The 12,652-nt window shown below is 44.2% G+C and overlaps 1 protein-coding gene across 1 annotated transcript; it reads left to right on the forward strand.

Annotated features, from left to right (window-relative positions):
• The first annotated feature begins 515 nt into the window (after positions 1-515).
• On the forward strand, positions 516-12,651 carry LOC105384571 (collagen alpha-1(I) chain). Its single transcript, XM_048621669.1, has 24 exons — positions 516-672; positions 1,028-1,072; positions 1,181-1,216; positions 1,571-1,708; positions 2,935-3,110; positions 3,291-3,408; positions 3,629-3,753; positions 3,881-4,087; positions 4,179-4,277; positions 4,414-4,710; positions 4,802-5,269; positions 5,408-5,569; positions 5,655-5,852; positions 6,060-6,204; positions 6,300-6,560; positions 6,764-6,897; positions 7,148-7,417; positions 9,291-9,506; positions 9,675-9,963; positions 10,178-10,363; positions 10,550-10,771; positions 11,032-11,204; positions 11,533-11,754; positions 12,088-12,651. The coding sequence occupies exons 1-24, from the start codon at positions 516-518 to the stop codon at positions 12,232-12,234; spliced, it is 4,491 nt and encodes a 1,496-aa protein (XP_048477626.1). The 3' UTR covers positions 12,235-12,651.
• The last annotated feature ends 1 nt before the right edge of the window (position 12,652 follows it).

Below are 12,652 nucleotides of genomic sequence, written 5' to 3' on the forward strand. Positions count from 1 at the left end.
TTAATGGTGAGTGCCGAAATAGCGCAAACGAAAGTGTATCGTCCTGACAATTTTATTACCAATTATTATTGTCACAATAAACAATCAGAGCTAGTTCATTCACATCGTAGTTGCACCATTAGATCGGTTCGGTTGCTAAAATTAATTACACCGTAGCCACAAAATGGTCCCAAATTGGTGTCAAATCTATACAGAGACCTAAATATTGTGAGGGTCAGTAGATATTGCCATCGAATATAAATAAATATACAATAGTACTCAATGATCGATATTGCAGATTGATTCATCTAGATTCTAAACAGTGCAAGGTTTCGAGGCCTTATACCTACTTATATTTTTTGTCGTTGCAGAAATACCTCCTTTGATGCTAATAATTATATCCTAGATCTAGATACAAGACACTTATTTTCCCAAATTTCCTAAAGCTTTTAGAATGACCCCCTCAGTCACACTCTTTTGTGGCTTACTAATGCGCATTTGCAACACCTATACATCTGGCTTTTCCACCAGATATGATGCAGTGGCGCCTCCTCGTCCCCGGTCTGGCGCTGCTCCTCCTGCCGGCAGTGGCCAAGGAGCTCTCTGACGATGGCCACGACCAGCCGCAGGCGCAGCAGCCGGATGACGTGGCTAACTATGATGATTACGACCCTTTGGGGGAAGATGATAACGGTAAAAAAACATCCTACTTATTAATATTATAAATGCGAAAGTTTACGAGTATGTATGTTTGTTACTTTTTCACGTCAAAAAGGCTGAACCGATTGTAATGCATTTCGGTATGGAGCTGATTAACACATATTCTATTTAATTAACACATATATATACGACCATGGAAGTAGAAAAAAAGATATCTTTTAGAAAAAAAGATATCTTTTTTTCTACTTCCATGTATACGACTTTTTATCGGGGAATTCCCACGAGAAACTTTTTAAAGCTACAGCGGGAACAGCTAGTAATTACTAAAATATTAATAATGATGAATTGGAACGTTTGTTTTCTAATAATGACGTCGTCTCTTTTGCAGCTCTCTTGGCTGAAACTGATTTTAGAGCATCCAATATACCGCCAAGTAAGTAACTACATCGTGCACAGTTTGTTTTGAACGTATTTCTATAAGTATGTATAACAATTCGAGCTCTATTTCTACAAAAGTTTAATTTAATGTTATTTTTTGTAGATCCTCGGAGACCTTCGCAGTTTGCGACAGAGCGAGGTATGTAACTTCAAACTAGGTACTTAGAATCACCATCACCGTCATCAAGTCATCAGTCAGTGATCGATGATTGGTTAGTTATACCATTAATGATACTGATGGTTTTTGGGTCTTTTTGTTTATCATTATTGGCCATTCACTATGTTTCATCACAACCTCCATTGTCATCTACTGGCCTAGCATGGAACGCAACACGCGCACACCAAGATGTGACCAAAGTTCTCATCGATGTGAGTAAGCACGATGCAAAACTTTTGATACTTCTTACTACGTGCTAGCCTTGCAGACTATAGTATTCATTAACTCATCCTAAATTTTGATAATATCATCCTAATAAACTCACACTCTGCTCAGCGCCGGCGCCTGCTCCAAGATGTGTAGACCTGGGCCGCTACTGGCCGGAGGGCGCGCGGTGGCAGCGCGACAACTGCACCCTATGCCAGTGCTTCTCTGCCCGCATCAACTGCTCCGTGCTGCCGGCTTGCCTTACTGGTTAGTGGGATTGTTAATCCTTGATATTAGTGACGTTTATAAATACCACAAGGTCTTTATTGAACGTAGCCCGCTCGTATGGAAATAGAAAACTGATGGTGTAATATAGCATCCGAACAGTTTCTCGGTCCGTGAGTAAAGGTCCGTTATTTGCCTTTATCCAAAAAAATATTCAGAATGAGAAACAAAGTAGGTAACTTAAGGTAGGGGAGACCGGGGACAAAAGTAACAGTTTGTAGTTTCTGTCTGATTTCTCGTTATTAATAACATTTACGATAAAATAAATATAGTCACATAAAACTTTCGTATATAGTCTACAAATATCCATTATTACTTTACATAATACATCTCGAATTTTAGCATTTCTAAAGCCTCAAAAAAAAAAGGGAAATCGTTACTTTCGACCCCATGGTCAGGACGAAAGTAACAAGGCATGGGTCGAAAGTAACAACCCATAAATTCTGCCCAATGTTAAAAATACGATTCAAAAGAAAGAATCAAAAAAACAATCAAATTATTTAGTTAAGAAAACTTCTTAAAAAACTATCGAAACTAAAAAGAACTTATGACTTATTGACAAAACTAAAAAAAACTTCTTAATATAAACTGTAAATGAGAACCATCATTTAAACTGACTAACTGATAAGAAGTTGTTTTATTTGTGCCATAATATACAATATTATGACACAAATATCTAATCAAAACAACAAAAAATTTAAATTTATAATGTGACATGGCAAACTTACGTAAGTAATTCGTTACTTTTGTCCTGCCACGAGCTGTTACTTTTGTACCCATCCCCATTTTTGAAATATCAGGCGACATAACTTTAAAACAGCACGTGTTATTCGAAAACAATTTATGACATGCTACAGACAATCTTATAATGAATCAATGAACAAATAGTCATATGGTTTTTGGCATCTTAATTCTACGTAAACACTAAATGAATAAACACCAAAAAACTTACTTTGGGTGTGTAAAATCACGAAATGCTCACTAAATCAACCTTGCACCGCGGCACGGGCGCGGAAAATGATATGATGCGTGGGGGGCATCGCATGCTAACTACCAGCTGTCGCTTGGGACGTTAAGGCTATTGGGGAAGTCTACAGAGTCTTTGTTACTTTCTACCCGCTGTTACTTTTGTCCCCGGTCTCCCCTACAAGAATTTGTATATTTTGTATTGTATAACTTGTTCATTAAAATGCCCAAAACACCCACAGCTTCCACAACAAGACGTCCCACCTCCTACGGCGCGGGAGCAGCCCAGCTGCCCCCGGTGCGGGGCGCGGTGGGCGCGGCGGGGGAGGCGGGGCAGGCGGGGCCGCCGGGCGCTCCCGGGGCCAGCGGGGTGCCCGGCGCGCCAGGACTGCCCGGGAGTGCTGGACCTATGCCTGATGTGAGTTACAATTAATACTGGTTGTAGGAAGATAATATATATTCTAAATTAAGAACAGCCCTGCAGCTTATCCTTGACGTTTCGGCGGTGTTTCGACGATTTCACACCAAATAATTATGTGTGTCATAATATTTATACAAAGTCCTTGGCGTCATATTATTATTCGTTTATATGTTTTAGGTAAATGCCTATTTGTCACAACTGGCTGCCAGCTCCAGTGGAGACAAAGGTCCAGCATTCGACCCCTACCAGTACATGCAAGCTTCAGTCGGTGCCCCCGGAATTAGAGGAATACCAGGTAAAAAAACACAACCATTTCCATAGAGCTCTTCATTGACAATCTCTACCCCAAGTACCTATTGCATTTCCTTCTTAGGATATCTTCTAGATCAAGATCAAGACTCAAAAGCTAAAAATCTATAGACAAAGAGGTTTCAGGAAGTTACATTCCCTAGTAACCGTTCCACGAATACTTACTATTCTACATCCATTTCTACTCCCATTTTCTTTCCCTCCAGGACCTCAAGGGCCGCCTGGTCCGCAAGGGTTCCAAGGTCCGCGCGGGGAGCCGGGCGAGCCGGGGCTGCCGGGACCGCAGGGGCCGCAGGGGGAGAGGGGACCCGCAGGGGTGCCGGGGAAAGATGTGAGTGATCTTGAAGCTTGGTAGGTTGCAGACAGAGTCACATTGCCATTGAAGGATTGTTTTTTTTACGTTTCCGAAGGTTTATAATAAAGCGTTCACAAATCTTATGATTTATTTTTACTTTCAGGGTTCTCCTGGTGAAGACGGAGAGACGGGCCCTCAAGGAGTCATAGGTCAACCAGGCCCTCGAGGCACCCCGGGAGTACCAGGCATACAGGGGCTGAAGGGTCATCGTGGATTTGACGGGAAAGACGGAGCTAAAGGTGACCAAGGGCCCCAGGGAGAGAAAGGACCCACCGGATTACCTGGCCAAATGGGACCGACTGGACCTGTTGTAAGTAATTTAATTCTACATGATATTTAGGTATGATAAAACTGTGGTAAATGAATAGATGGCTATAATACCTTATTTTGTTTGATTCTAGGGTCCAGTAGGGCCTAGGGGTGAGAGGGGACGGGAAGGGCCATCGGGTCCGCCAGGAATTCGAGGTGTTGATGGAGCTTCCGGACCACCAGGACCTATGGTATGTAACTAACCTACAAAAAAATATTATTTATATTCATTTGGTATAATTCGTATTGTGCCCAGTCCAGATGATATTTTTTTACAAAAATTCTTATTTTAACAATGAATTACTCTAAACTGATTGTAATTTTTAGGGTAACGTTGGTAAACCCGGACCTCCCGGTTTTCCCGGCTCCCCTGGAATCAAAGGAGAACTAGGCAGTGTTGGGCCGAAGGGCAGTCAAGGGTTACAAGGTCCCCGAGGAGAGTCAGGTCGCCCCGGACAGCCCGGTGAAGCTGGAGCCCCAGGTCTTGCTGGAAGGGATGGGGTTCCCGGGGAAAAGGGAGTTTCAGGACAAGCTGGACCTCCGGGCCCCCAAGGGTTTCCCGGTCCTAGAGGAATTCAAGGATTAGCTGGAGACCCAGGTATACCTGGTGCTAAAGGAATGCCTGTAAGTACTTTGTTCAATGAAACGTTTATAACATTATTTGCAACTCAAACATTTACTTACTGTTTCTTTAATGCAAAAAAAACTATTTCAGGGTCAACCAGGAGAGAGAGGTCTTAAGGGTGATTCGGGAATAAGAGGTGAAAGTGGTTCTCCTGGGCCTCGAGGTTTACCAGGCTCAGTTGGACCTGAAGGGAAACGAGGCAAACGAGGTTTGAGAGGTCCTGCTGGTAGTGTCGGCCCTCAAGGTGAAAGAGGCCTTCAAGGCATGAGAGGCATACCTGGATCAGATGGACCAATGGGTTTGAAGGGACAACCTGGAGACCGAGGATCAGTTGGACTTCCGGGACCAAAAGGGAGTACTGGCGATGCGGGAAGACCAGGTCCGCAAGGGTTACTTGGACCAAGAGGTTTAGTTGGGAAACCGGGTATTGCGGGGAAGACTGGGCCTGCTGGAGAAAGAGGCATCCCTGGGGCTGATGGCAGACCGGGAGAACAAGGTCAGCAGGGAATACAAGGGCCGCCTGGTCCTATGGGATTGACTGGAGAACGGGGTCTGCAGGCAAGTTACTTTATAATATTTCCTACAGTATTATAAATTTGAATCAAGTATCGAGTAATTCCAGTACAAGTAAATATTTATGTACTTAATTATTTTAAATCAAAATTACTGAAGGTCAATAACATATTTTTATTTTAGGGAGAATCGGGTAAAGACGGCGAACCAGGGCAAGCTGGGCCGAGGGGACCTAAGGGTGATGCGGGGAGGGACGGTAGCCCCGGGCAGCAGGGGCCGCAGGGCGCGCCCGGCTCCACGGGAGAACGAGGACCTACCGGCCCTACTGGGCTTACTGGATATCCGGTGAGGATTTGGTTCTATTTTGATATTTTAGTAGTAGGCATGTCCATTTCAAAATACTCTAATCGTAAAACATTGATTTCTCCAGGGTTTACCCGGCTCAGCAGGTCAACCAGGGTCTCCGGGCAAGGAGGGTGAGCCGGGTGCAGCCGGACCAGCTGGACCTCCGGGAGCATCCGGGCCTAGGGGAGAAAGGGGATTCCCTGGTGAAAGAGGTCTGCCGGGACTGGTGGGGACGACAGGGGAGAAGGGAGAAGCTGGTGCGCAGGGTCAGGACGGACCACCGGTATGTTATGTTATGAAATAAAAGTATACATACTTCTATAGATTTTAATGTTGAGAATTATAAAAGGACTTTTAGTTCAATATAATTTAAGTACCTACCATGGCGTTTTAGATTCAATCTTTGTTTAGATTCAGTACCTACTATCTGAAAAAAACAATGTATGATTATTTGCTTATTATCTAACACGTGTGTCCGTTGTTCAATCAGGGCCCAGCCGGTCCTCAAGGAACGAAAGGTCACCCAGGTGCGCCGGGGGCCATGGGCTTGCCGGGACCTCGGGGCCTGACGGGCATGGCGGGAGACAAGGGAGACAGGGGTGGCCAAGGACCTCAGGGCAATGATGGACCTCCAGGTATGTTAGCGTGAAACGTGTTGAGTGTACATAAAGGCAGAAATGTGTAATAGAAACCCTTGCAATAATTTAACTTTCGTATTTCATTCCAACAGGTCGCCAAGGTGAACAAGGACCTCAAGGACCAATCGGACCATCTGGACCACCGGGCGAGCCGGCAGAACGAGGCGAGCCGGGTGTGGCCGGGGTCCCTGGAGAATCTGGGGCACCTGGCGCTCCCGGGGAGAGGGGGACCCCTGGTGCACAAGGCTCCCCAGGGTTCCCTGGACCTCCGGGGTTGACTGGCATGCCGGGGCTGAAGGGGGAGAGAGGATATGCTGGCGCGAAAGGAGAGCAAGGATCGGCTGGTGTTCCCGGTAAGTTGTAATTGTGCTATTTCATGAAAATATGTTTGTATGTACGACGGTCAGTATGTTTGTACGTAGACCCCCCTCTCATACTAACAATGCTACTGAGGGGGGTCAGGTTTATCTGCCCTTTACTGTACTTGTATTCAAGCCTAGTCTGTAACAGGTCATCACGATTAACTTAAATGAAACATCCTCACAATACTCACCAGGCAAGCAAGGAGAGCCGGGTCAGCGCGGGCTGCGCGGAGAGGCCGGTGCGAAGGGAGCTCGCGGGGACGCCGGACACAAGGGAGACGCGGGTCACGCAGGATTACCGGGACGACCAGGGGACTTGGGACCACCGGTAAGCACGACATTTAAGCAAGTTCACGTAGTCTGAGGGAATTGGCTTTAAATCGATTGGTAAAGATGGTAGAATTCGAGGTTTAAGTATAAAAATATTAGGTATATGGGACATTATGGGTTCCCAAAATTTGACCAACAATCCCAAGGAGGCAAAGTATTTACCCAAGTTAACAATATAATGAGGTGGGCATCAGCAATTTATTATCATCTACTTTAGGAGTAATAATAACGATAACATTTTATTCCAGGGTCCCCAAGGAAGTTCTGGCCCAGCTGGTACCCCGGGAATTCCTGGTGCTAAGGGAGCTACTGGAGACTCAGGACGTCCAGGACCTCCCGGCCCTATAGGCTTAACTGGCCCTCAGGGTCCAGATGGTCCTAAAGGTGAAAGGGGAAGCGAGGGAGAACAGGGCGCTCAAGGGCCCAGTGGACCAGCGGGCCCGCCCGGGGAAAGAGGCCCGAGTGGAATGCCGGGACAAATGGGACCGCCTGGACAGCAAGGGCTCAGAGGGCCTCAGGTAAGAAATAAAGAAGAGCATTAACTGTTTTTTGACAATGGTCTGAACTGAACCAAAGCTTAAATAGTTAATAAGCCTACATTGTTAATAATTTAATTAATTACCTATAATGTATTTTTTGGGAACACCCAAATATTCCGAAAAACTTTTTTCCGAATTTGATAACCCCGAATATGTAATTTACGAAATATTGCAATACCGATTTTTTAAAATACCGAATTATAATAATCACGAAAATTATAATTTCGAATATTATAATCACGAATATTGTTATTACGATTGTTAAATATACGAATGTTAAAAAATACGATTACTTAAATATACGAAAAATAAAATACCTATTTATTATAATCACGAAAAAGTCAAATCCCGATCGGAAATATGATAATTCGTGATTTTGACAAAAAAACATAAACGTATTTAAAACTTCAGAACCAAAACCAAAAGATAGGTGCGACGACGAGCAAAGCGAGGAGGAGCGTGTTAGGTGCACATAGATATCGAAAAACAAAGCGGAGCGCAGCGAAGCGGAGCGGAGCGTTTCAAATATAGAGCAAAACAATTGTTAGGATTTTTATGGTGTTTAAACTTAAAAACCTTAGGACCTAAACCTAAAGATAGGTGCGACGACGAGCAAAGCGAGGAGGAGCGTGTTAGGTGCACATAGATATCGAAAAACAAAGCGGAGCGCAGCGAAGCGGAGCGGAGCGTTTCAAATATAGAGCAAAACAATTGTTAGGATTTTTATGGTGTTTAAACTTAAAAACCTTAGGACCTAAACCTAAAGATAGGTGCGACGACGAGCAAAGCGAGGAGGAGCGTGTTAGGTGCACATAGATATCGAAAAACAAAGCGGAGCGCAGCGAAGCGGAGCGGAGCGTTTCAAATATAGAGCAAAACAATTGCTAGGATTTTTATGGTGTTTAAACTTAAAAACCTTAGGACCTAAACCTAAAGATAGGTGCGACGACGAGCAAAGCGAGGAGGAGCGTGTTAGGTGCACATAGATATCGAAAAACAAAGCGGAGCGCAGCGAAGCGGAGCGGAGCGTTTCAAATATAGAGCAAAACAATTGCTAGGATTTTTATGGTGTTTAAACTTAAAAACCTTAGGACTTAAACCTAAAGATAGGTGCGACGACGAGCAAAGCGAGGAGGAGCGTGTTAGGTGCACATTGATATCGAAAAACAAAGCGGAGCGCAGCGAAGCGGAGCGGAGCGTTTCACATAATATAGCTTAAAAAATATTGTTTTTATACGCATTATGCTGCATTATTCATAATAGATAACCATTTCTTGTTAACTAAGAAACATTCGGGAATTTGTATTTTCGGAATTTTAAAACTTCGGGATTCGTAATTTAAATAATTTGATATAATAAAAATCGTACTTTTGAAACATCGAAATAATAATATTCGGAAAATTGACTTTCGTCATTTTAATAAATGTGTTGTTTGAAATTTCGTTTATAAACTATTCGTGATTTTCGTTATTCGGAAACTTAAAATTCGGGATTGTGAATTATTCGGAACTATGAAATTCGAAATTTAAAAAATCGTTATTTTCATATTCGTAAAAAAGTAATTCGGAATTATGTAGTGTACCCGTATTTTTTCTTACTTGTCATAGATTTTGAGCAATCTTGGAGTGTCTTTTTATTTAAATTAATTCAAAAACTATGTTATAAAATAAAACATAATGCCAAATGAAATACTTACAAGCAAAAATGATTGATTTCGTAATAAAACCATTTATTTTGGCCGTAGTTTATTTGTTTAATAGTATTTTAATTAAAAAGACACACAAAGATTGTTTACATTTTTCGCCAAATAAGAATGAATACAGTATACACTAATGTCTTTCATCTTACCCAGGGTGACAGTGGCGCACCAGGGAAGCCTGGAGCAGATGGTTCACCCGGTCCGGTTGGAACACCAGGGCAGCAAGGACCACCCGGACCAATGGGTGAGCCGGGGCCGGAGGGACGGTCCGGGAAGCAGGGCCCAGCAGGTCTGTCGGGCAGGCCGGGAGACAAGGGGCCTATTGGGGCGCCGGGGCAGTCTGGACCTCCCGGACCACCAGGGTTGCAGGTGAATATGTTTTATGGATTCTCAGTATTTGAGAAAGAAAATAGTTTGCGCTCTGCAAAAATGCAAATCTAGTTCAACGTTGTTAACTTATTCAAAGTTATACTTACAGTTGTATGAGTTTATACTCTTTCATGCTACTAAAGTTTAATGTATTAAAATACTTCACAGGGTCAACCGGGTACAGCTGGGCCCCCAGGCCAGGCCGGCGAGCGCGGGCCCCGCGGTGAGACCGGGCCAGCGGGTGTGGATGGACCGGCCGGGCCAGCCGGTAAACCCGGGGCTCCCGGGGTCGACGGGGCTAAAGGAGACCGGGGAGAAATGGGACCGGAAGGACATAAGGGACACGCTGGGTTCCCCGGTCTACCGGGTATGGTTGGAGCCCCGGGCAGGCCTGGCGAGAGAGGCTTGCCCGGGCCGAGCGGGCCGCCTGGGAAGGACGGTGACACTGGAGCTAGAGGTTAGTTGACTGACTGGTGACTCTTTTGTCTTATTTTCTGGTAGGCAAATTATTTTAAACACTACGTACTTCTGAGTTCCTATAATAGAACTGTTACACTAAAGTTGGGTGACGACATCTAGGTAATATGAACATGAACAATAATGAAGTACAGTAAACGGGAAACATGTATTTTCAACACGCATCAAACTAAAACCCGATTCCATTGACCCAGGTGTACCAGGCCGCGACGGCAGCCCGGGTCCTCAAGGTCCACCTGGCCCTCAGGGCGGGCGCGGTCCACCCGGTGACGCGGGCCGCCACGGACCCCCCGGTCCATCCGGGCCGCCCGGGCCGCCTGGGCCCCCGGGCGAAGGACTTGCGTACGATGCCGCTGCCATCGCTGCTATGCTACAACAAGGTTAGTTGGCTGATTTCATTTTATAATTTTGAGGCTCCCATGATTCTATTATCTTTCATTATATTTGCAGCAGACGATGCGACTTCGTAACTATTAACGTACCAATTTGCACATTTAGAGAAAGCCTTCCAATATACTCCATTGTTCCGTAATTTAAATAAATAAATATTGTTTTTCATATTCTAGGTTCCATCAAAGGTCCTGACCCAATGGGCGATGATCCCAACTCGATGCCAGCGCGATTCTTCAAGGACGATATGACAGCTTCGGAAAGAAAGGAAATCGTGATGAAGGCTTATGAAAAACTGAAGGTATCGCTGAGCAAATTCCTGAAACCGGATGGCACAAAGGAAGCCCCGGCAAAAACATGCGGCGACATGAAACATCATCACCCAACCTTTGAGAGCGGTAAGTTAACTTTAGCTTAGATAAAATTGGGGTAGCAATCAGCAGAAAATTATCTTTATGTCGTAACATAATCGGTTGGAAAAAATAACGGTAGCCACTAGTCAAGGAAGGCATAGAAAAAAAAACTGGTTGTAGTAGGAAGAGTACTGCCAAAAATCAATACTCTTCCTTTAAATATAGACTGTCCATTTAGCTCCCGTAATATCTCTGACTGTAAAACAAAAGTTTCAAGTTACCCATTTCATATCGATTTCCAACAGGACAATACTGGATCGACCCTAACGGAGGCGACACAGCAGACTCGATCCTGGTGCACTGCGACATGGAGACAGGCGCCAGCTGCGTGTACCCCAAGCCGATGACGTCACAGGACATCTCGTACAGCGGCAAGGAGAAGGAAATCTGGCTGAGTGAAGTTGAGGAAGGATTTACGGTAAGAAATATTTTGTGTCTTCTGTCGGACCGAAATAGTGTAGTACGGCAAGCATGCAAGTATTTTTGCAAATATTCAACATGGATCAAAAATAAATATGAGTAACAATAACAAAGCTATGTCTTAATTAAATTGATTGGAGTAACGGTAGGTTGGTACGTTTGTAGTTAGGTACCATCTGGAAAAACTCGTCAACTAACGTTCAACAAATCAAAATATATTTATTGTAGGCAGCTATTAAAAATGTGCCCGTATTGTCCCTAGTAGAGACTCCCTACTACCATCCTAATCTGTAATACATATCAACATAACAATATTCTTCTTCCAGATCAATTACAAAGCGGACCAAAACCAGCTGACATTCCTGCAGCTGCTGTCGACGCGGGCCAGCCAGAACGTCACGTTCCATTGCTGGAATACCGTGGGCTACTTCGACCCTCAGACCAACAACCACCGCCATGGAATCAAACTACTCGCCTTCAACGACGCAGAGATCCTGCCGAAAGCCAATAATAAGCTGAGGTATAAGGCGCTTCTGGATGAGTGTCAGGTTCGTATTTTGTTTTTTTAGGATTAGAAAAAAATTTGCCCCGATTTTTTTATTTTATTTATTCTTTATGGATTCATTATACACACTAGACGACCCAGGATTCAGGGCTGAAAAGTCTAGTAAAACTGCTATCTTCTAACAGAAATGGTTCGTTGTAATTATTATCATTACCATAACGGTCATGTGTTACGCGTGTCGCTTTGTGTTATTATCTACAGTGATCAATTTTATTGTCTTCTAGATCTAAACCCAAGTGGTCGACATAATCCAGTGTAACTCAGAGACCTCAAATTAAACCAACTATTTCTATAACCTCCGTCTCTCCTTCAACAGTTCAAGAAGCAGGAGTGGGCGCGGACGGTGGTGCAGTACGACACTGACAAGTCGAACCGCCTGCCGCTGACAGACGTGGCCGTCAGGGACCTGGGCCGCCAGCGCCAGCAGTTCCGAGTGGAAGTGGGCCTCGCCTGCTTCAGCTAACTCAAAGGATATTGATGTACCTTGCGCTGTAAGGGACGGATGGTGAGAGGGGCGTAAATCGGCTACGAAAATAGTGCTCTCCACTTGATTGCATACTATCTATTCCAAGGCGCAAAGTATACGTACTTTCGACTTCATTGTATTAGTTTGTCACCTTGTCAAACTCAACAAACTTACTTTGAATCAGTTTGCGATTTTGACAATGTTATGATTAAGTAGTTAGCTAACTGTAACAAACTTAAAATTACAGACAGGAGTATCATAAATGATTGGCGGAACGTGGTCGATCGGACGAAAACGTTCGGCCAATCATACGACGAAATCCTTCATAATAAGCCCCAGTATAAACAAATATATTTCAGCGGGGCTGTATCTCCATTGCGATTGAATGATTATTGGGCATATTAAATGGGTAGTG

Source organism: Plutella xylostella, chromosome 6, assembly GCF_932276165.1.
Source record: "Plutella xylostella chromosome 6, ilPluXylo3.1, whole genome shotgun sequence".
NCBI lineage: Eukaryota > Metazoa > Arthropoda > Insecta > Lepidoptera > Plutellidae > Plutella > Plutella xylostella.

What these genes read in the sequence shown, in the direction of transcription:
- LOC105384571 (XM_048621669.1), top strand. Translation starts at nt 516, where the DNA reads ATGCAGTGGCGCCTCCTCGTCCCCGGTCTGGCGCTGCTCCTCCTGCCG. An exon ending in CAGGGGTGCCGGGGAAAGAT is followed by an intron (nt 3,754 to 3,880) that starts GTGAGTGATCTT and finishes TTTTACTTTCAG; the next exon opens with GGTTCTCCTGGTGAAGACGG. An exon ending in AAGTTGAGGAAGGATTTACG is followed by an intron (nt 11,205 to 11,532) that starts GTAAGAAATATT and finishes TTCTTCTTCCAG; the next exon opens with ATCAATTACAAAGCGGACCA.